Source organism: Salvelinus namaycush, chromosome 6, assembly GCF_016432855.1.
Source record: "Salvelinus namaycush isolate Seneca chromosome 6, SaNama_1.0, whole genome shotgun sequence".
NCBI lineage: Eukaryota > Metazoa > Chordata > Actinopteri > Salmoniformes > Salmonidae > Salvelinus > Salvelinus namaycush.
Genome location: NC_052312.1, coordinates 41,174,231 through 41,198,230, shown reverse-complemented (window position 1 = coordinate 41,198,230; position 24,000 = coordinate 41,174,231). Strand labels below are relative to the sequence as shown.

The following is a 24,000-nucleotide window of genomic DNA, read 5'->3' as shown; positions in this document are numbered from 1 at the left end:
GTCTGAATTCCCTCTGACTGCGTGCCCCAACAGCCCTGCTTCCCTGCTCACACTGCCCTACTAGCCCAATCCAAGACCATAGAACGAGCTAGAGAGAAAGAGAGAGAGAGCGAGAGAGAGGTCACCTCATTGCCCCTCACTCTCCTCCACCCCCTCAGTCACTCACCCCTCTCCACATTCCTGAAGTGTCCGATAGTGACATCACAGAGATGATGGATGTGGATCCTTTCATATCTCTCTGAACTCCTCAATTATAGTGCTGCTGCTGGTGTGTGTGTGTGTGTGTGTGTGTGTGTGTGTGTGTGTGTGTGTGTGTGTGTGTGTGTGTGTGTGTGTGTGTGTGTGTGTGTGTTCTCGTTTTTGAGATCGTATTAGGACCTCAACTTATATAAACACCTTCCATATTAGGACCTTTGACCAAGTTAGGTCCAAAACCATGGTCTCAACTAGGGAAACCATTGGAATAGCCTGCAAATAGCATGCTAATATGCCTGGTTTGAAAATCACACAAAACTGTCAGGGTCCTAAGAAGGGGGTATTTTTGTAAGCCACCTGGTGGTAACATACCATACTGCAGCGTATCAAAACAAATCAAATCAAATGTTCTTGTCACACACACACACACACACAGTCTTGTATTTGTAACCATTTTAGGACACATTGTAGTAATATCTAACAAGTAATCTAGCAATTCAACAACAACCGTTCCAGAACAACTACCTAATACACACAAATCAAGTAAAGGGATGGAATAGAATATATACATATAAATATATGGATGAGTAATGACCGAGCGGCATAGGCAAGATGCCATATATGGTATAACATACCGTATATAAAGACACATGGTTAGCAGATGTTATTGTGGCGAACGCTGTAAATCAGTCAGTTCTTAACGTAAAGACTTGAAACTCAGGATTCTGTAAAAGCCTACCCCAATGAGGATATGTGTTTATTTTCAGCTTCCTGTGACAACCGGAAGTGCCTTGAATTGGGGTCATAGGGGCTGTTTCAAAGGGTTAAAAAGGTCACATCTTTCTAAAATGTCATGTGTGTGATTAGGCAACCCTCATGAACCGGTACATATTATAAAAACAGATTTTTATCCGTTTTTTTTGGCTCTTTTTGGAGGACTTACAAGTTCCACCTAGGTAGTGCTATGTATCCATGTATAGTCTGAATTTAATATATTTCCAGATTATGGTTGGGGGCCATATACAGAGCCACATATGTGAAGAGCAGCTGTCTCTGACGTTTTTGGGGAACGATATTGACATCCAGAAAGGTCTTAGCACAAGGCCCAAAACGAAGCCTGACCTAAATGTGAGGTGCTTTTGGGTGACAGCGGCAGAACCGTTGAGGCTAGAAGCACAATTCAATCACAGGAACCTTCCCAAGGTCCTCCCGATCTGTGCAAGCCTAACCTTGACAGTGTGGAATTAACCCTTAACAGTGAAAACAGGGTGTTTTCTTCTAACAGTTTACATTGACATCCCTCCCCATAGGAATACATTGCCTGCTGCCCTAAATTCAACCTGATGCCTATGTGGGTTATGATTGCCATCTCAAGCTGTCTTCAATGACAATCCATCAGGCCACTATGAGGATTACCTGTGTTGAGTTTAAGCTTCCTAGAGCAACCGGAAGTGGTTAAATTACCCTAAAAGTGGTTTTGATATACCCAACCTGCAGTTTGTATAAACACTGAGTTCAACCCTCTGTAAATCAGTCAGTTCTTAACGTAAAGACTTGAAACTCAGGATTCTGTAAAAGCCTACCCCAATGAGGATATGTGTTTATTTTCAGCTTCCTGTGACAACCGGAAGTGCCTTGAATTGGGGTCATAGGGGCTGTTTCAAAGGGTTAAAAAGGTCACATCTTTCTAAAATGTCATGTGTGTGATTAGGCAACCCTCATGAACCGGTACATATTATAAAAACAGATTTTTATCCGGTTTTTTTGGCTCTTTTTGGAGGACTTACAAGTTCCACCTAGGTAGTGCTATGTATCCATGTATAGTCTGAATTTAATATATTTCCAGATTATGGTTGGGGGCCATATACAGAGCCACATATGTGAAGAGCAGCTGTCTCTGACGTTTTTGGGGAACGATATTGACATCCAGAAAGGTCTTAGCACAAGGCCCAAAACGAAGCCTGACCTAAATGTGAGGTGCTTTTGGGTGACAGCGGCAGAACCGTTGAGGCTAGAAGCACAATTCAATCACAGGAACCTTCCCAAGGTCCTCCCGATCTGTGCAAGCCTAACCTTGACAGTGTGGAATTAACCCTTAACAGTGAAAACAGGGTGTTTTCTTCTAACAGTTTACATTGACATCTCTCCCCATAGGAATACATTGCCTGCTGCCCTAAATTCAACCTGATGCCTATGTGGGTTATGATTGCCATCTCAAGCTGTCTTCAATGACAATCCATCAGGCCACTATGAGGATTACCTGTGTTGAGTTTAAGCTTCCTAGAGCAACCGGAAGTGGTTAAATTACCCTAAAAGTGGTTTTGATATACCCAACCTGCAGTTTGTATAAACACTGAGTTCAACCCTCTGTAAATCAGTCAGTTCTTAACGTAAAGACTTGAAACTCAGGATTCTGTAAAAGCCTACCCCATTGAGGATATGTGTTTATTTTCAGCTTCCTGTGACAACCGGAAGTGCCTTGAATTGGGGTCATAGGGGCTGTTTCAAAGGGTTAAAAAGGTCACATCTTTCTAAAATGTCATGTGTGTGATTAGGCAACCCTCATGAACCGGTACATATTATAAAAACAGATTTTTATCCGTTTTTTTTGGCTCTTTTTGGAGGACTTACAAGTTCCACCTAGGTAGTGCTATGTATCCATGTATAGTCTGAATTTAATATATTTCCAGATTATGGTTGGGGGCCATATACAGAGCCACATATGTGAAGAGCAGCTGTCTCTGACGTTTTTGGGGAACGATATTGACATCCAGAAAGGTCTTAGCACAAGGCCCAAAACGAAGCCTGACCTAAATGTGAGGTGCTTTTGGGTGACAGCGGCAGAACCGTTGAGGCTAGAAGCACAATTCAATCACAGGAACCTTCCCAAGGTCCTCCCGATCTGTGCAAGCCTAACCTTGACAGTGTGGAATTAACCCTTAACAGTGAAAACAGGGTGTTTTCTTCTAACAGTTTACATTGACATCTCTCCCCATAGGAATACATTGCCTGCTGCCCTAAATTCAACCTGATGCCTATGTGGGTTATGATTGCCATCTCAAGCTGTCTTCAATGACAATCCATCAGGCCACTATGAGGATTACCTGTGTTGAGTTTAAGCTTCCTAGAGCAACCGGAAGTGGTTAAATTACCCTAAAAGTGGTTTTGATATACCCAACCTGCAGTTTGTATAAACACTGAGTTCAACCCTCTGTAAATCAGTCAGTTCTTAACGTAAAGACTTGAAACTCAGGATTCTGTAAAAGCCTACCCCAATGAGGATATGTGTTTATTTTCAGCTTCCTGTGACAACCGCAAGTGCCTTGAATTGGGGTCATAGGGGCTGTTTCAAAGGGTTAAAAAGGTCACATCTTTCTAAAATGTCATGTGTGTGATTAGGCAACCCTCATGAACCGGTACATATTATAAAAACAGATTTTTATCCGTTTTTTTGGGCTCTTTTTGGAGGACTTACAAGTTCCACCTAGGTAGTGCTATGTATCCATGTATAGTCTGAATTTAATATATTTCCAGATTATGGTTGGGGGCCATATACAGAGCCACATATGTGAAGAGCAGCTGTCTCTGACGTTTTTGGGGAACGATATTGACATCCAGAAAGGTCTTAGCACAAGGCCCAAAACGAAGCCTGACCTAAATGTGAGGTGCTTTTGGGTGACAGCGGCAGAACCGTTGAGGCTAGAAGCACAATTCAATCACAGGAACCTTCCCAAGGTCCTCCCGATCTGTGCAAGCCTAACCTTGACAGTGTGGAATTAACCCTTAACAGTGAAAACAGGGTGTTTTCTTCTAACAGTTTACATTGACATCTCTCCCCATAGGAATACATTGCCTGCTGCCCTAAATTCAACCTGATGCCTATGTGGGTTATGATTGCCATCTCAAGCTGTCTTCAATGACAATCCATCAGGCCACTATGAGGATTACCTGTGTTGAGTTTAAGCTTCCTAGAGCAACCGGAAGTGGTTAAATTACCCTAAAAGTGGTTTTGATATACCCAACCTGCAGTTTGTATAAACACTGAGTTCAACCCTCTGTAAATCAGTCAGTTCTTAACGTAAAGACTTGAAACTCAGGATTCTGTAAAAGCCTACCCCAATGAGGATATGTGTTTATTTTCAGCTTCCTGTGACAACCGGAAGTGCCTTGAATTGGGGTCATAGGGGCTGTTTCAAAGGGTTAAAAAGGTCACATCTTTCTAAAATGTCATGTGTGTGATTAGGCAACCCTCATGAACCGGTACATATTATAAAAACAGATTTTTATCCGGTTTTTTTGGCTCTTTTTGGAGGACTTACAAGTTCCACCTAGGTAGTGCTATGTATCCATGTATAGTCTGAATTTAATATATTTCCAGATTATGGTTGGGGGCCATATACAGAGCCACATATGTGAAGAGCAGCTGTCTCTGACGTTTTTGGGGAACGATATTGACATCCAGAAAGGTCTTAGCACAAGGCCCAAAACGAAGCCTGACCTAAATGTGAGGTGCTTTTGGGTGACAGCGGCAGAACCGTTGAGGCTAGAAGCACAATTCAATCACAGGAACCTTCCCAAGGTCCTCCCGATCTGTGCAAGCCTAACCTTGACAGTGTGGAATTAACCCTTAACAGTGAAAACAGGGTGTTTTCTTCTAACAGTTTACATTGACATCTCTCCCCATAGGAATACATTGCCTGCTGCCCTAAATTCAACCTGATGCCTATGTGGGTTATGATTGCCATCTCAAGCTGTCTTCAATGACAATCCATCAGGCCACTATGAGGATTACCTGTGTTGAGTTTAAGCTTCCTAGAGCAACCGGAAGTGGTTAAATTACCCTAAAAGTGGTTTTGATATACCCAACCTGCAGTTTGTATAAACACTGAGTTCAACCCTCTGTAAATCAGTCAGTTCTTAACGTAAAGACTTGAAACTCAGGATTCTGTAAAAGCCTACCCCAATGAGGATATGTGTTTATTTTCAGCTTCCTGTGACAACCGGAAGTGCCTTGAATTGGGGTCATAGGGGCTGTTTCAAAGGGTTAAAAAGGTCACATCTTTCTAAAATGTCATGTGTGCGATTAGGCAACCCTCATGAACTGGTACATATTATAAAAACAGATTTTTATCCGTTTTTTTTTGGCCCTTTTTGGAACGTTTACAAATTCTATCTAACTAAGGGTATTCGTACATTTCTAGTCTTCAAAGCTATTGAGGGGATTTGTCTAGGGGGTCATAGCTTAAACATGTCTATGGCAATGAGGGGAGATGCGTATGTGAGTCTCGAGCTAATCAGACCATTGATATAAGAAGGCTTGCCCCTGGACACTTGTAACTTAACTGGGTGGCACAACGTGGCACCCCCGACATCATACTTGAATACTGAGCCAATAGCAGCATCTATATATTAGAAATGGCCTTAGGCCCCATAAAGTTCATAAACGAGATGGGCGTGGCCACCCTACCTTCATACTTGAGGCTTTAGCCAACCGCAAAATAGATATACAGTACCAGTCAAATGTTTGGACACACATACTCATTCAAGGGATTCTATATTTTTACTATTTTCTACATTGTAGAATAATATTGTAGACATCAAAACTATGAAATAACACATATGGAATCACATAGTAACCAAAAAAGTGTTAAACAAATAAAAATATATTTGAGATTTGACATTATTTTAAGTAAACACCCTTTGCCTTGATGACAGCTTCGCACACTCTTGGCACTCTCTTCGCACACTCTTGACAGCTTCATAAGGTAGTCACCTGGAATGCATTTCAATTAACAGGTGTGCCTTGTTAAAAGTACATTTGTGGAATTTCTTTCTTTCTTAATGCGTTTGAGCCAATCAGTTGTGTTGTGACAAGGTAGGGGTGGTATACAGAAGATAGCTCTATTTGGTAAAATACCAAGTCCCTATTATGGCAAGAACAGCGCAAGTAAGGAAACAGAGACAACAGTCCATCATTACTTTAAGGCATGAAGGTCAGTCAATGAGGAAAATGTCAATAACTTTTTAAAAGTTTCTTCAAGTGCAGTCACAAAAACCATCAAGCGCTATAATTAAACTGGCTCTCATGAGGACCGCCACAGGAAAGGAAGAACCAGAGTTACCTCTGCTGCAGAGGATGAGTTCATTAGAGTTACCAGCCTCAGATTGCAGCCCAAATAAATGCTTCCCAGAGTTCAAGTAACATCAACTGTTCAGAGGAGAATGCGTGAATCAGGCCTTCATGGCCGAATTGCTGCAAAGAAACCACTACTAAAGGACACCAAAAATAAGAAGAGACTTGTTTGGCCCAAGAAACTCTAGCAATGGACATTAGACCGGTGGAAATCTGTCCTTTGGTCTGATGAGTCCAAATTTGAAATGTTTGGGTCCAACTGTGTCTTTGTGAGACGCAGAGCAGGTGAACGGATTATCTATGCATGTGTGGTTCCCACCGTGAAGCATGGAGAAGGAGGTGTGGTGGTGCTTTGCTGGTGACACTGTCAGAGATTTATTTAGAATTTAAGGCACACTTAACCAGCATGGCTACCACAGCATTCTGCAGCGATACACCATCCCATCTTGTCTGCGCTTAGTGGGGATATCATTTATTTTTCAAAAGGACAATGACCCAAAACTCACCTCCAGGCTGTGTAAGGGCTATTTGACCAAGGAGAGTGATGGAGTGCTGCATCAGATGACCTGGCCTACACAATCAGCCGACCTCAACCCAATTGAGATGGTTTGGGATGAGTTGGACCGTAGAGTGAAGGAAAAGCAACCAACAAGTACTCAGCATATGTGAGAACTCCTTCAAGACTGCTGGAAAAGCATTCCAGGTGAAGCTGGGTGAGAGAATGCCAAGAGTGTGCAAAGCTGTCATCAAGGCAAAGGGTTTGAAGAATCTCAAATATAAAATATATTTTGAGTTGTTTAACACTTTTTTGGTTACAACATGATTCCATATGTATTATTCTCAGTTTTGATGTTTTCACTATTATTCTACAATGTAGAAAATAGTAAAAATAAAGAAAAACCCTTAAATGAGTTTGTGTGTCCAAACTTTTGACTGGTACTGTATATTAGAGTTGGCTTTAGGCACTTAAAGTCACAGATCTAGGATCAGTTGACCTCCACATAATGTTAACATGAGCCACTAATATCTTACTTCAGTATTGTCTATAGCAGTTTCTTCATTAAGACTTATATTTGGCCTTAATATACACTGCTCAAAAAAATAAAGGGAACACTTAAACAACACAATGTAACTCCAAGTCAATCACACTTCTGTGAAATCAAACTGTCCACTTAGGAAGCAACACTGATTGACAATAAATTTCACATGCTGTTGTGCAAATGGAATAGACAACAGGTGGAAATTATAGGCAATTAGCAAGACACCCCCAATAAAGGAGTGGTTCTGCTGGTGGTGACCACAGACCACTTCTCAGTTCCTATGCTTCCTGGGTGATGTTTTGTTCACTTTTGAATGCTGGCGGTGCTTTCACTCTAGTGGTAGCATGAGACGGAGTCTACAACCCACACAAGTGGCTCAGGTAGTGCAGCTCATCCAGGATGGCACATCAATGCGAGCTGTGGCAAGGAGGTTTGCTGTGTCTGTCAGCGTAGTGTCCAGAGCATGGAGGCGCTACCAGGAGACAGGCCAGTACATCAGGAGACGTGGAGGAGGCCGTAGGAGGGCAACAACCCAGCAGCAGGACCGCTACCTCCGCCTTTGTGCAAGGAGGAGTAGGAGGAGCACTGCCAGAGCCCTGCAAAATGACCTCCAGCAGGCCACAAATGTGCATGTGTCTGCTCAAACGGTCAGAAACAGACTCCATGAGGGTGGTATGAGGGCCCGACGTCCACAGGTGGGGGTTGTGCTTACAGCCCAACACCGTGCAGGACGTTTGGCATTTGCCAGAGAACACCAAGATTGGCAAATTTGCCACTGGCGCCCAGTGCTCTTCACAGATGAAAGCAGGTTCACACTGAGCACATGTGACAGACGTGACAGAGTCTGGAGACGCCGTGGAGAACGTTCTGCTGCCTGCAACATCCTCCAGCATGACCGGTTTGGCGGTGGGTCAGTCATGGTGTGGGGTGGCATTTCTTTGGGGGGCTGCACAGCCCTCCATGTGCTCGCCAGAGGTAGCCTGACTGCCATTAGGTACCGAGATGAGATCCTCAGACCCCTTGTGAGACCATATGCTGGTGCGGTTGGCCCTGGGTTCCTCCTAATGCAAGACAATGCTAGACCTCATGTGGCTGGAGTGTGTCAGCAGTTCCTGCAAGAGGAAGGCATTGATGCTATGGACTGGCCCACCCGTTCCCCAGACCTGAATCCAATTGAGCACATCTGGGACATCATGTCTCGCTCCATCTACCAACACCACGTTGCACCACAGACTGTCCAGGAGTTGGCGGATGCTTTAGTCCAGGTCTGGGAGGAGATCCCTCAGGAGACCATCCGCCACCTCATCAGGAGCATGCCCAGGCGTTGTAGGAAGGTCATACAGGCACGTGGAGGCCACACACACTGCTGAGCCTCATTTTGACTTGTTTTAAGGACATTACATCAAAGTTGGATCAGCCTGTAGTGTGGTTTTCCACTTTAATTTTGAGTGTGACTCCAAATCCAGACCTCCATGGGTTGATAAATTTGATTTCCATTGACCATTTTTGTGTGATTTTGTTGTCAGCACATTTAACTATGTAAAGAAAACAGTATTTAATAAGAATATTTAATTCATTCAGATCTAGGATGTGTTATTTTAGTGTTCCCTTTATTTTTTTGAGCAGTGTATATGACTTTGTGGTTGTGGGTGGATTTCAACTGCTGGCTGGAATTCTCACTCAACTGTACCACTAATATGAACCTGTTCTACAGACTCTTGTAGACTACTATGCACTGAAAAACAGTTAATATGTTACAAATCAAAGCTTAACATTGAAATTTGTGATTTCAAATGATTAAGTTAAATTCAGATAGGCATGTTATGTGCTCTCTAACACAAACATAAAATGTGTTGTTATTGCTGTAGACCTTTTAACAGATCTAGGAGCAGTTGACCTCCACAGAATGTTAACATTAGCCACTAATATCTGACTTCAGTACAGTCTATAGCTGTTTGTTCATTAATACTTATATGTGGCCTTAATATACAGCATATGACCTGGTAAAGGAGAGGGGGATGGGAGGCTGCTCAATGATTGGCTGTAGTGTAGGGTGTGTCATACAATGTATCAAAATTTCAACTGCTGGCTGGAATTTTCACTCAACTGTACCACTAATATGAACCTGTTCTACAGACTCTTGTAGACTACTATGCACTGAAAAACAGTTAATGTTACAAATCAAAGCTTAACATTGAAATATGTGATTTCAAATGATTAAGTTAAATTCAGATAGGCATGTTATGTGCTCTCTAACACAAACATAAAATGTGTTGTTGTTGCTGTAGACCTTTTAACAGATCTAGTTGACCTCCACAGAATGTGCACATTAGCCACTAATATCTGACATCAGTATAGTTTATAGAGGTGTATCTGTCTGTCTGTGTCTTTCAGTTTCTATTTAGACTACATCAAATATGAAGAAGCTGTGCAGCCACACCATGTTCAACATGTTACCTAATTAGCTAGCTAGCTGACAATCTGGTTGACCTGTAGCATATAAACATTTGTTGGCACAGAAAGAAAGGGGATATGAAAAATGATTGATCAAATTCCTCCTGCCACTATCTGACTGGGTTAATAACTTAATATTAAGTTAATATGGACCCATTGTCTTAGACTTGAACTCTTGGACCAAACAGTGGGACTCTGATTTCAGCCATAGGGACTTGTGACTCGACTCCTGACTCCAACATTGGTGACTTTGACTCAACTCAGAGTAGCCATAGGGTCTTGTGAATTGACTCTGACTTTTGTGACTCAACTACAACACTACTGCCATTGCATGGCTACTACTACTGCTTCAACTACCAATTCTAGCAAGTTGTACCCCAGGTTGGGTACACTTTTCTGCTGCTCCCTCAAAAGCATTAAGCAGACATTTTGATTATACCTCCCTCCCCATAACTCTCTGTTGTTAATATCAGTAGGCTGTTTGAGTGGTCTGTGGGCAGGTAATTCATCTGATTGCTGATGGGTTAGGTTGCTAGATCGAATATTAACCTGCCATAAGCTACTTTTGTGTCAGCAAGTCTCCCCAGTGAAAAATGTACATATCCACCACTCCATCTCTCATGTACAGACCATTCAAGTAGCTGCACTTAACACCTCACTGATACTGATTGTGTAAGCTACAAACCCAAATTGTCTAAGGAAATGTGGCTAACAGTAATAACATTGCAGACATATTCAGAAATCTGGGCTGATGGAATCATTGTTATGCATATCTACTGGCCATAATTTCCGCTTGAGGTCCTGCCCCTCCCCCACTGCAAAGTGCACAAAAGTACCAAACTATCAAAGGTTTTATAGGTCAACACAGTCCCCCCCCTCCCCTGTCCTTTGTATATTATTTATATATACTTGTGTTCCCATATGTACTTCCTGTATTGATTTGTTGTTAATAAAAATATAATAATAATAAAAGATACACAGTTCCCCCTCCCCCATGTTGCAGCATAAATCTCTGCCCAAGGTTGCCATGTACACTATTTTGTGGTTTATTGATGTACTTTTAAAACTTTGCGGCAGGTGAAAGGTTTTGGTCGCTAGGTGGAAGTTGTTATACTACTTCTATATTGCAACGTTACCAACATGGCATTTTTAAAAAATCATTAATTTCCCTGTATTCTGCTAAAATTGTGCTAGTGAAGGTGGGTTTTGAAGTCTGGTTTTGAGCAGACTCCTAGAAATTTGAAATTGACCTGGCAAGCCTGTCCCTGCCTGAGCGTGATCACCACTGAAGTAGCTGTGCAGCACGTGTTTTAAGGAAGAGGAGGATGGTTGCAGATGTTTGCATTCATGCAAGAAGGTAAGCTATTAACTAAACTGTTAACCAATATTTTAGCTAAAATTGTATTTGGTGTATTGACAAGCAATGCATGTTCTCGTTGTCTTTATTTTTAATGAATTAATGTCAGTCATGTATGTCTTTCGGTGGAATCCAACATGCATTGACATGTCTGAAAGCCGCATTGTGTCAGATATACTGCGTCATGACAGATTGAAATTGGCAGGTTTATCCAAACAATTCATTAATGCGCAATTGTTACTTTGCATGTTTCTACCTTATAGTTATTTGTGGCTTGCTAACGGTTAGTGTGCTAGCTAACTGTTAGCGTGCTAGCTAACGGTTAGCGTGCTAGCTAACGGTTAGCATGCTACCCATGCTAGTTAAAAAATAATAATATGCTAGCTATGGTTGCAAGCTAGCTAATAAGTTTAGCATAATTGGTAAACGTGTCTTTGATTCAGAATACATGATTGTGGTTAACAATGTTACATGCATTGGAAAATAATATTGCTATAGTGTAACAAGCTAGCAAGAAAAGCCAGTTCCTTTTCATCTATTTTGTCAAGTTATAAGCCTGTATGTGTGTTAAAATATTTAAACCCCCTCATTAAATTCATGTATTGAAGTTGCGCCCGTTTTTTATAGCCCTTTCTTACCCAAATACCGTTTTTTACATTGAAATAATTCAGATGAAAATAAGAAATATGTTAAACTAATTAAGAAATAAGTGACCAGATTTTTTTTATTGAAAACCATGGACATTAGTTTGGGTGGGGGGAGGGGCGTGGTGCGGTTCCTAGTTCTTTTTTTTTTTGCACATAAAAGAGTGAAACACCACAACAAGAATAAGGGTTGTGGAAAGTGTCAATTTTGGTAGGACTGTGACAATTCACTGTCTTGAAAAATACATACATACAATACATACATATATTGGCAGATTCTTTAACCAAATCCCTATTTCTTACACAGATTTTTTAAGATCTAAAACATAATGGAAGATAAGAGTCCAGGAACCTACAAAGTAACCAATGCGGTATGTTTTCTGATTTGCCTAGTATTTAGAGTACGCTTGCCTTGCTTTAGCCAAACCACTCATACTGATTCTCTTTTAGTCCATCCATAAAAACAGATTCAGCTTTAGTTGCATGCAGGAACTTGCATAATGTGCTTATGTTATGCTTATACTTGCTTTTTTACCTTGAAAGTAGTTTAAAAAAACAGAAATTGTAATAGATGTTTGTTGGACCTCTATTAGTCAATGATAACAGTCATTGGTGTCCCCCAGCCCATCCCCTGTTGTGTGCCGAGCAATCTTGTCATTCTATTAAGTCTCAACTATTCTTTTTGTCTTCCTTTACAAAGGCACTGCAGAGGCTAAGAAGGCGCATGTAAAATCTAAAGAAGCATAGTTCAACTTGTGAGGCCAGATTTGAAAAGGAAAAGATAAATCCCGAAGCGCAGGTTTGTCAGTTGTTTAGAATGAGGATACTGGGGATGGTTGAATCGTTATCATATCCTATTGCCTAATTTGCACATGACTAATATCATTTTATTGTATCCTTAGATGTCAGACACCGAGGCTGCCAGTACCTCTGAGGCTGCCAGTACCTCTGAGGCTGCCAGTACCTCTGAGGCTGCCAGTACTTCTGGGTCGATAGTCAATGTGTTGGATGATGCACCACCGTTGATCAGAACAGACAGTATATACGTAAGTTAAAGTGTCATTCAACACCAGCACATACTGTAAGTTCTTGTGAATCAGCTTTGTAAATCAAAGATGGGCAAGTGTGCACTTTCATCCCATATTCATAGTATTATAACATAAACAAGTAGAGGAGCACAGTCGTAACTAATCAAAATGTGCCGGTGTCCAAATACTTTGTCATCTGTCTAGTTATCCAATATAATTTTTTTCTTCAATACAGTTGACCAAAGCTATGCTTGGATACAAGACTGATGACTCAATAACCAGCATTGGCAACAGTGTAGATGGTTATGTCCCAGGATCATCAGAGGAAGGCAATTTTTATGAAGAAAATCTGACAGGTATGTCTATACTTTACATACACATGGACCTATTCTTAATTACAATGTCCTGTTTGAAAATTACATGTTTTCCACTGATGTTTTCCAGGAGAGATGTCAGTGATTCGGGCCAAAAAGCCAATGACCAAGGGAAAGCTGGGGCAAAAGAGAGACTCACACGGTAAGCATGTTTCCTGCTGCCTTCAGTCAGTGTAAGTCTGATGGCCTTGAGATAGAAGCTGTTTTTCAGTCCCAGCTTTGATGCACCTGTACTGACCTCGCCTTCTGGATGATAGTGGGGTGAACAGGCAGTGGCTCGGGTGGTTGTTGTCCTTGATGGTCTTTTTGGCCTTTCTGTGACATCGGGTGGTGTAGTTGTCCATGAGGGCAGGTAGTTTGCCCCCGGTGATGCGTTGTGCAGACCTCACTACCCTCTGGAGAGCCTTACGGTTGTGGGCGGAGCAGTTGCCGTACCAGGCGGTGATACAGCCCGACAGGATGCTCTCGATTGTGCATCTGTAAAAGTTTGTGAGTGTTTTTGGTGACAAGCCAAATTTCTTCAGCCTCCTGAGGTTGTTTTGTTGATGTTGAGTGTGAGGTTATTTTCCTGACACCACACTCCGAGGGCCCTCACCTCCTCCCTGTAGGCCGTCTCATCGTTGTTGGTAATCAAGCCTACCACTGTAGTGTCGTCTGCAAACTTGATGATTGAGTTGGAGGAGTGCATGGCCACGCAGTCATGGGTGAACAGGGAGTACAGGAGAGAGCTGAGAACGCACCCTTGTGGGGACCCAGTGTTGAGGATCAGCGGGGTGGAGATGTTTCCTACCCTCACCGCCTGGGGGTGGCCCGTCAGGAAGTCGAGGTCCCAGTTGCACAGGGCGGTGGGTCTCGAGCTTAATGACGAGTTTGGAGGGTACTATGGTGTTAAATGCTGAGCTGTAATCGATGAACAACATTCTTACATAGGTATTCCTCTTGTCCAGATGGGTTAGGGCAGTGTGATTGCGATTGCGTTGTCTGTGGACCTATTGGTGCGGTAAGCAAATTCGAGTGGGTCTAGGTGTCAGGTAGGGTGGAGGTGATATGGTCCTTGACTAGTCTCTCAAAGCACTTCATGATGACGGAGGTGAGTGCTACGGGGTGCTAGTCATTTAGCTCAGTTACCTTAGCTTTCTTGGGAACATGAACAATGGTGGCCTTCTTGAAGCATGTGGGCACAGCAGGCTGGGATAAGGATTGATTGAATATGTCTGTAAACACACCAGCCAGCTGGTCTGCGCATGCTCTGAGGACGCGGCTAGGAATGCCGTCTGGGCCAGCAGCCTTGTGAGGGTTAACACGTTTAAATGTTTTACTCACGTTGGCTGCAGTGAAGGAGAGCCCGCAGGTTTTGGTAGCGGGCCGTGTCAGTGGCACTGTATTGTCCTCAAAGCAAGCAAAGAAGTTGTTTAGTTTGTCTGGGAGCAAGACATCGGTGTCCGCAACGGGGCTGGTTTTCTTTTTGTAATCCGTGATTGACTGTAGACCCTGCCACATACGTCTTGTGTCTGAGCCGTTGAATTGCGACTCTACTCTGTCTCTATACTGACGCTTAGCTTGTTTGATTGCCTTGCCTAGGGAATAGCTACACTGTTTGTGTTCGGTCATGTTTCCGGTCGCCTTGCCATGATTAAAAGCAGTGGTTCGCGCTTTCAAGTTTTGCGCGAATGCTGCCATCAATCCACGGTTTCTGGTTGGGGAAGGTTTTAATAGTCACCGTGGGTACAACATCACTGATGCACTTTCAAATAAACTCGATCCCAGTCCACGTGACCGAAGCAATCTTGAAACGTGGAATCAGATTGGTCGGACCAGCGTTGAACAGACCTGAGCACAGGCGTTTCCTGTTTTAGTTTCTGTCTATAGGCTGGGAGCAACAAAATGGAGTCGTGGTCAGATTTGCGAAAGGAGGGCGAGGGAGGGCTTTGTATACGTCGCAGAAGTTAGAGTAGCAATGAACCAGAATCATGCCAGCCCGGGTCACGCATTCCATATGCTGATAAAATTTAGGGAGCTTGTTTTCAGATTAGCCTCGCTAAAATCCCCATCTACAATAAAAGCAGCCTCAGGATATGTGGTTTCCAGTTTACATAGAGTCCAATGAAGTTCTTTCAGGGCCGTTGAGGTATCTTCTTGGGGGGGATATACACGGCTGTGATTATAATCGAAGAGATTTCTCTAGGTAGATAATGCGGCCGGCATTTGATTGTGAGGAATTCTAGGTCAGGTGAGTAAAAGGACTTGAGTTTCCTGTATGTTGTTATGATCACACCCCGAATTGTTAATCATAAGGCATACACCCCCGCCCTTCTTCTTACCAGAGAGATGTTTGTTTCTGAGATGCGTGAAGAAACCGGGTGACTCTACGTACTCTGATAACGTATCCCGAGTGAGCCATGTTTCCGTGAAACAGAGAATGTTACTATCTCTGATGTCTCTCTGGAAGGCAACCCTTGCTCGAATTTCGTCTACCTTGATGTCAAGAGATTGGACATTGGCGAGTAGTATACTCGTGAGATGTGGGCGATGTGCCCGTCTACAGAGCCTGACCAGAAGACCGCGCCATCTGCCATCTGTGGCGCCGTTGTTTTGGGTCACCTACTGGGATCTGATGCATTGCCCTGGGTGATAGTCGAAACAGAGGATCCGCTTTGGGAAAGTCATATTCCTGGACTTAATGTTGGTAGTTGACGTTGCTCTTATATCCAGTAGTTCTTCCCGGCTGTATGTAATAAAACTTAAGATTTCCTGGGGTATCAATGTAAGAAATAACACATTAAAAAACAAAATACTGCATAGTTTCCTAAGAACGCGAAGCGAGGCGACCATCTCTGTCGGTGCCATAAGTATTCTGGCCGTACTGTGCTGGTCCAGATCTGTTTTGTCTTCATCAGTTAGTGTATTTCCAACCATGCCAGCACAGAACGGTTCAGTTTGGATTGTACAGTGGTGTGAAAAAGGTTAGGATGGAGTCTGCCTTCATTTCAGCATGGTATTGTGCTTTCCCCTCTCAATACATGGCTGTATCTGTAGGGTTTGGGTGGCTGTAGCCGTCCCTCTCATACCATATTCAATAGGCTTGAATGGCACAGCTGTTATAAACCTGCATTTTGAGTTTTTCCAACAGTTATCGCTTATGGATTGGTTGATAGGTTGGATTGGGTGAAACTGACATGATTTCCACTGATGTTTTCCAGGAGAGATGTCAGCGATTCGGGCCAAACAGCCAATGACCAAGGGAAAGCTGGGACAAAGGAGAGGCTCACACAGTAAGCATGTTTCCTGCTGCCTTCAGTCAGTGCGTTTTCACTCTGTAGTGTCAGCTTATGGTACTGTGCTGGTCCAGATCAATCCTGTTTTCATCAGTTAGTGTATTTCCAACCATGCCAGCACAGAACGGTTCAGTTTGGATTGGACACAAGTCAAGACGTTAGATCTGAACTAGTGTGTCAGGATAGATGATAACACAGAAGGATTACCACACTTTACATTGTTTTTCCTGGGTGAGGGAACTTAATTTAATAAGTATTGCTTTTATTAGAAGGATTACATTGCAAACCTTTTGATGGGCTTAGATTTCATACAGATTGACTCTGCCTTGATGTCAGCATTGCACATTCTTCTCTCACATCCTTCTCTATGTAGTTATTTAGTTGGGATTGTTAGTTTAACCTCAACACTCTCTGCAGATACAGCTGCAACCTGGTAGAGTTAATACAGAGATGAACACATACTGTATTGTACTCAACCTTTATTTAATGTAGTCATTCATAATGTCATCTCTTTCCAAAGGTGCCAAAGGAACAAAAAGGTTTTGGTCGACAATAGAGGTGGATGCAGTTGAAGATTCCTTGATGAATTTTATCCGAATGGGAAAAACGCCTGGAAAACAAGACTGTGAGAAATGCATTGCTGCTTCTGGCCAAGCGCTAGTAAACAGGGACTGGAGAGCAGTAAAGTTCTATGTACACAACAAAATAGTTGCAGATCAGAGATAATAAGTGTATAAGATGCTTCTATCTTGGTGTACCTCTGAGGATTTAATGGGACTTACTTGACTTAAGCTCATAGGCAGTTGATGAATGTCCTCCATCTCACTCTGTTTGGGGGAAGTTTTCCCAGGTGGGTTGTTCACTTTTGGAGTGACTAAGGTCTCAAGAATACAAAGCCTGCTGACTTTGAATGTTACAGAAAAATAAAATACATTTTTCTAAACTATTAATCTGTTACTTGGATATAATGACTCCATTACTGAAATGGTTGTTCCAGTTTAAATACTTTACAGTAGAACTACACTACAGTAGAACTACACTACAGAAGAACTACATTACAGTAGAACTACACTACAGTAGAACTACACTACAGTAGAACTACACTACAGCCGTTGAGTTGCCATCCGTGTTGCATCATTGTGGCATTCTACATGCAATATTTTCAGTCATAAAATAGAATGAATGCATCAAATATCGATGTAATAAATGTATCACTAGTCACTTTAAACAATGCCACTTTATATAATGTTTACATACCCTGCATTACTCATCTCATATGTATATACTGTACTCTATACCATCTACTGCATCTTGCCTATGCCGTTCGGCCATCGCTCATTCATATATTTATATGCACATATTCGTATTCATTCCTTTACACTTGTGTGTAAAAGGTAGTTGTTGTGAAATTGTTACATTACTTGTTAGATATTACTGCACGGTCGGAACTAGAAGCACAAGCAATGCGCTACACTCGCATTAACGTCTGCTAACCATGTGTATTTGACCAATTTGATTTGATTTGATTTGCAATGTGCGGTCTCAAGTAGGTGGTAAAATTACAAGTGATCTTTTTTCAAGAAGTCAGCAACTTTCGGTGATTTCCTCATATTAGATTTTTTTTCTAGCTCATGAGTGTAATTTCTGTGCTTCTATGATGTCTGGAAAGCAGGGTCCTAAAAAGGTATGTAAATGTGAGGAGTCCTAAATTGGTTAGAAATGCAAGACTGTGTGTGTGTGTGTGTGTGTGTGTGTGTGTGTGTGTGTGTGTGTGTTTGTGTGTGTGTAGACTTCTGTGTGTGTGTCGGCCTGTTTGTTGAACTCTGTATTTTTGGAGGAATGTGCTGTGATTCCTCAGTGCGGAGGAGGATGTTCTCTCTGCCTCCCCCCGTCACCTCTCAGATCCTCACTGATCAAGACTGAGACCGTGAATGAAGTCTGACAGGCGCTAAGGGCCGGGGAAGCCGGAGCGCCAGCGAGGTTATGGATGAAAACCGCAATCAGCCGTAGGTGGATCACACGGACGAGAAACATGCGTCAGAAGTCACGCATCCCGCCCACTCCTCGCTGCTTCTCGCCGCGTTCCTCGGTTAATGGTCACTGCACAAAGGCGAGGCATGGTGGACGCTAGTGTTCCACATATTGGGGAATATTCAGAGGTGCAAACTTTCCGTGGGAATTAACAGGAATATATGGGAATTAACGGAAATATATGGGAATTAACACTAATATATGCTAATTATTAATACCATTTAAATGTAGATGTTTTTTGCATTGGATATATTTACCATATCATATGGAGACAGAAACATAAACCTTTTACCTTATCATAAGTAGACATAATTGCAAATGATTAAATCCTTCCAATAGAAGTTTTAGAACACCTACTCATTCAAAGGTTTTTCTTTATTTGTACTATTTTCAACATTGTAGAATAATAGTGAAGACATAAAAACTATGAAATAACACATATGGAATCATGTACTAACCAAAAAAGTGTTAAACAAAATAAAATACACTGCTCAAAAAAATAAAGGGAACACTTAAACAACACAATGTAACTCCAAGTCAATCACACTTCTGTGAAATCAAACTGTCCACTTAGGAAGCAACACTGATTGACAATGAATTTCACATGCTGTTGTGCAAATGGAATAGACAAAAGGTGGAAATTATAGGCAATTAGCAAGACACCCCCAATAAAGGAGTGATTCTGCAGGCGGTGACCACAGACCACTTCTCAGTTCCTATGCTTCCTGGCTGATGTTTTGGTCACTTTTGAATGCTGGCGGTGCTTTCACTCTAGTGGTAGCATGAGACGGAGTCTACAACCCACACAAGTGGCTCAGGTAGTGCAGCTCATCCAGGATGGCACATCAATGCGAGCTGTGGCAAGAAGGTTTTCTGTGTCTGTCAGCGTAGTGTCCAGAGCATGGAGGCGCTACCAGGAGACAGGCCAGTACATCAATGCGACGTGGAGGAGGCCGTAGGAGGGAAACAACCCAGCAGCAGGACCGCTACCTCCGCCTTTGTGCAATGAGGAGCACTGCCAGAGCCCTGCAAAATGACCTCCAGCAGGCCACAAATGTGCATGTGTCAGCATATGGTCTCACAAGGGCTCTGAGGATCTCATCTCAGTACCTAATGGCAGTCAGGCTACCTCTGGCGAGCACATGGAGGGCTGTGCGGCCCCACAAAGAAATGCCACCCCACACCATGACTGACCCACCGCCAAACCGGTCATGCTGGAGGATGTTGCAGGCAGCAGAACGTTCTCCACGGCGTCTCCAGACTCTGTCACGTCTGTCACATGTGCTCATGTGCTCAGTGTGAACCTGCTTTCATCTGTGAAGAGCACAGGGCGCCAGTGGCGAATTTGCCACTCTTGGTGTTCTCTGGCAAATGCCAAACGTCCTGCACGGTGTTGGGCTGTAAGCACAACCCCCACCTGTGGCCGTCGGGCCCTCATACCACCCTCATGGAGTCTGTTTCTGACCGTTTGAGCAGACACATGCACATTTGTGGCCTGCTGGAGTTCATTTTGCAGGGCTCTGGCAGTGCTCCTCATTGCACAAAGGCGGAGGTAGCGGTCCTGCTGCTGGGTTGTTGCCCTCCTACGGCCTCCTCCACGTCTCCTGATGTACTGGCCTGTCTCCTGGTAGCGCCTCCATGCTCTGGACACTACGCTGACAGACACAGCAAACCTTCTTGCCACAGCTCGCATTGATGTGCCATCCTGGATGAGCTGCACTACCTGAGCCACTTGTGTGGGTTGTAGACTCCGTCTCATGCTACCACTAGAGTGAAAGCACCGCCAGCATTCAAAAGTGACCAAAACATCAGCCAGGAAGCATAGGAACTGAGAAGTGGTCTGTGGTCACCACCTGCAGAATCACTCCTTTATTGGGGGTGTCTTGCTAATTGCCTATAATTTCCACCTTTTGTCTATTCCATTTGCACAACAGCATGTGAAATTTATTGTCAATCAGTGTTGCTTCCTAAGTGGACAGTTTGATTTCACAGAAGTGTGATTGACTTGGAGTTACATTGTGTTGTTTAAGTGTTCCCTTTATTTTTTTGAGCAGTGTATGTTCTATATTTGAGATTCTTCAAAGAGCCACCCTTTGCCTTGATGACAGCTTTGCACACTCTTGGCATTCTCTCAACCAGCTTCATGAGGTAGTCACCATGAATGCATTTCAATTAACAGGTGTGCCTTCTTAAAAGTTCATTTGTGGAATGTCTTTCCTTCTTAATGCATTTGAGCCAATCAGTTGTGTTGTGACAAGGTAGGGGTGGTATACAGAAGATAGCCCTATTTGGTAAAAGACCAAGTCCATATTATGGCAAGAACTAGGCTCAAATAAGCAAAGAGAAACGACAGTCCATCATTATTTTAAGACATGAAGGTCAGCCAATATGGTACATTTCAAGAACTTTGAAAGTTTTTGTGTTGCAAAAACCATCAAGCCCTATGATGAAACTGGCTCTCATGAAGACCACCACAGGAAATGAAGACCCAGAGTTACCTCTGTTGCAGTTACCTCTGCTGCAGAGGATAAGTTCATTAGAGTTAACTGCACCTCAGAAATTGCAGCCCAAATAAATGCTTCACAGAGTTCAAGTAAAAGACACATCTCAACATCAACTGTTCAGAGGAGACTGCATGGTCGAATGGCTGCAAAGAAACCACTACTAAAGGACACCAATAAGAAGAAGAGACCTGCTTGGGCCAAGAAACACAAGCAATGGACATTAGACCGGTGGAAATTTGTCCTTTGGTCTGGAGTCCAAATTGGAGATTTTTGGTTCCAACCGCCATGTCTTTGTGAGATGCGGTGTGGGTGAACGGATGATCTCTGCATGTGTATTTCCCAACGTAAAGCATGGATTTGGAGGTGCGATGGTGGGGGGTTGCTTTGCTGGTGACACTGTCAGTGATTTATTTAGAATTCAAGGCACACTTAACCAGCATGGCTACCACAGCATTCTGCAGCAATACGCCATCCCATCTGGTTTGGGCTTAGTGGGACTATAATTTGTTTTTCAATTGGACAATGACCCAACACACCTCCAGACTGTGTAAGGGCTATTTTACCAAGACGGAGAGTGATTGAGTGCTGCATCAGATGACCTAGCCTCCACAATCCCCTGACCTGAACCAAATTGAGATGGTTTGCGATGGGTTGGACCGCAGAGTGAAGGAAAAGCAGCCAACAAGTGCTCAACATATGTGGGAACTCCTTCAAGACTGTTGGAAAAGCATTCCAGGTGAAGCTGGTTGAGAGAATGCCAAGAGTGGCAAAGGGTGGCTATTTTTATGTTTAAAACTTTTTGGGTTACTACATGATTCCATACAGTATGTGTTATTTCATCGTTTTGATGTCTTCACTATTATTCTACAATGTAGAAAATAGTAAAAATAAAGAAAAACCGTTGAATGAGTAGGTGTTCTAAAACTTTTGACCGGTAGTGTAGTTACGAATTTAACTTAAAATAAATGAGTTGACTCTTCACTTGGAATGATGTCACTGAACAACTAAAGAAAGGGAATGTTGAATGATCCCCAATGATCCATCGCATCTCCCAGAAAAGTTTTCAACATACATCTGTAAAATGATAGTCTAGAAACTAAAGCTTAGGTTGTCTTCCTCTCAGGCTTCCATGTCTTCTCCCTGGACCTCCTCAATGTACACCTCTTGAACATCAGACTCTGAGGCCTCATCTTCACTGTCACTTTCCAACCTTGTTGAGAATGGCTCGTTGTCAGGCTCAAAAAGCCTCAAATTTGCCCGGATGGCCACCAATTTTTCAACTCTTGTATTGGTCAGCCTGTTGCGTGCTTTGGTGTGTGTATTCCCAAACAAGTACCAGTCACGCTCTGAGGCGGCTGATGTTGGTGGGATTTGGAGATGATGGAGGCAACAGGGGAAAGAGCCTCAGATCCACAAAGTTCCTTCCACCAGGTGGCTGATGAGATATGTTGGCGCGACTGCCAAATTGCATCTCCATCCCAAAGCCCTTGCTTGGAAGTGTACTTCGCCAGACTGCCAAGAACCTTGCCCTCATCCAGGCCAAGGTGGCGAGACACGGTAGTGATGACACCATATACCTTGTTGATCTCTGCACCAGACAGGATGCTCTTGCCAGCATACTTGGGGTCCAACATGTACGCTGTTGACCTTCACTTGAACTCTATTGAACTCTGCAACCAGCCAATGAGTAGATAAAGCATGTCTGGTTGGAGGGGTGTATGCTGGGTGAAGAACATTCAGAAATCTCTTCCAATACACATTGCCTGTGAGCATCAGAGGTGAACCAGTTGCATACACAGCTCGAGCAAGACATTCATCAGCATTTCTCTGACTACGTTCCTCCATTGCGTCAAAAACACTTCTGATTCCAGGAGGACCATGAGCTGTTACTATCGATAAGGTGTCTGATTCATCATTTTCACCTCGAATAGAAGTAGAGGGACTTTTGTCAGAGGTTGCTTGTTGTGAGCACTGAGGGAACTTTATGCACTTGACCAGATGATTCTGCATCTTTGTTGCATTCTTCACATATGATTTGGCACAGTATTTACAAATGTACACAGCTTTTCCTTCTACATTAGCTGCAGTGACATGTCTCCACACATCAGATAGTGCCCATGGAATTTTCCTGTAAAGATGAGAAAAAAATAAGTAAATAAAACCCAAATACAATTCCATGTACTGATAAATAGTTAAGCAGTTAGATTAAACAACTCATTTGTAAAAAAAATTTTTTTTAAATGAAACATGTATGGACACAGGTGAATTAACTCTCCTCAGTTAGCAGGCTCAAGCAAGCTAAAACCCACATGGTAGCAAAAACTAACTAGCAGAAATTGTTAACAAGTTAGAAATTCTTTGAACACACTTTCATGTAGGCTACTATTTACTAGTTAAAAAAAATTATGTATGTCATATAAAATATATTCACCCCACCCAGTATTGTAATCAAAACTCACCAGAAAGCATGTAGTCCTTGGCTCAGACAGTGTAGTAGTGTGGGCTCAATAGCATCTCATTAGTGTGCAAGATCTTGAGAATCAGAAGAGTGCACTGCACATGTGATGGAAGAATGCACTGTGCATGCAGAGGGTTGCAGTTCCATTGAATTGGGGATAGTTTAACCAAAATATGCCCCAAGACCTAGAATTGCCTTGTGTATCCAACAAAAAAGGTTCACTGTTATAGGCTAACTTTTTTGGACGAATTTAAGCAAAATTCCACAAATTCCAGGGCTTAACTTCAGAAATTTACCGGAAAGTTTCCGACCCTTTGCAACCCTAGTGGACGCCTTCGCATTTGACGCCCCAACCTCAAACCAAATTCACGGGTCATGTCCGGGTGAAATGCTTATTAGGAGGAGTACTAATGCTACATATCAGTAGTGATGGTTTGAAAGAGAAAGGCTGGAGAGACTGACTGAGACCACCCAGAGGAGCACAGAGACACATAGACAGTGGAAAAG

At 42.9% G+C, this 24,000-nt stretch overlaps 2 protein-coding genes across 8 annotated transcripts in view; one reads left to right on the top strand and one right to left on the bottom strand.

Moving 5' to 3' along the window:
* Positions 1 to 24,000, bottom strand: part of LOC120050023 (signal peptide, CUB and EGF-like domain-containing protein 1) — a 126,607-nt gene that overhangs the window by 69,414 nt on the left and 33,193 nt on the right. The window lies entirely within an intron of this gene.
* Positions 9,136 to 17,446, top strand: LOC120050025. 2 transcript variants are annotated; one of them, XM_038996621.1, is made up of 8 exons: positions 9,136 to 11,179; positions 12,131 to 12,194; positions 12,524 to 12,622; positions 12,726 to 12,869; positions 13,087 to 13,207; positions 13,296 to 13,367; positions 16,426 to 16,497; positions 17,021 to 17,446. In XM_038996621.1, the coding sequence occupies exons 4-8, from the start codon at positions 12,726 to 12,728 to the stop codon at positions 17,224 to 17,226; spliced, it is 615 nt and encodes a 204-aa protein (XP_038852549.1). In that variant the 5' UTR covers positions 9,136 to 11,179; positions 12,131 to 12,194; positions 12,524 to 12,622; the 3' UTR covers positions 17,227 to 17,446. The 2 variants fall into 2 exon arrangements, with proteins under 2 accessions (XP_038852549.1, XP_038852548.1); XM_038996620.1 differs by having other exon boundaries at positions 9,136 to 12,194.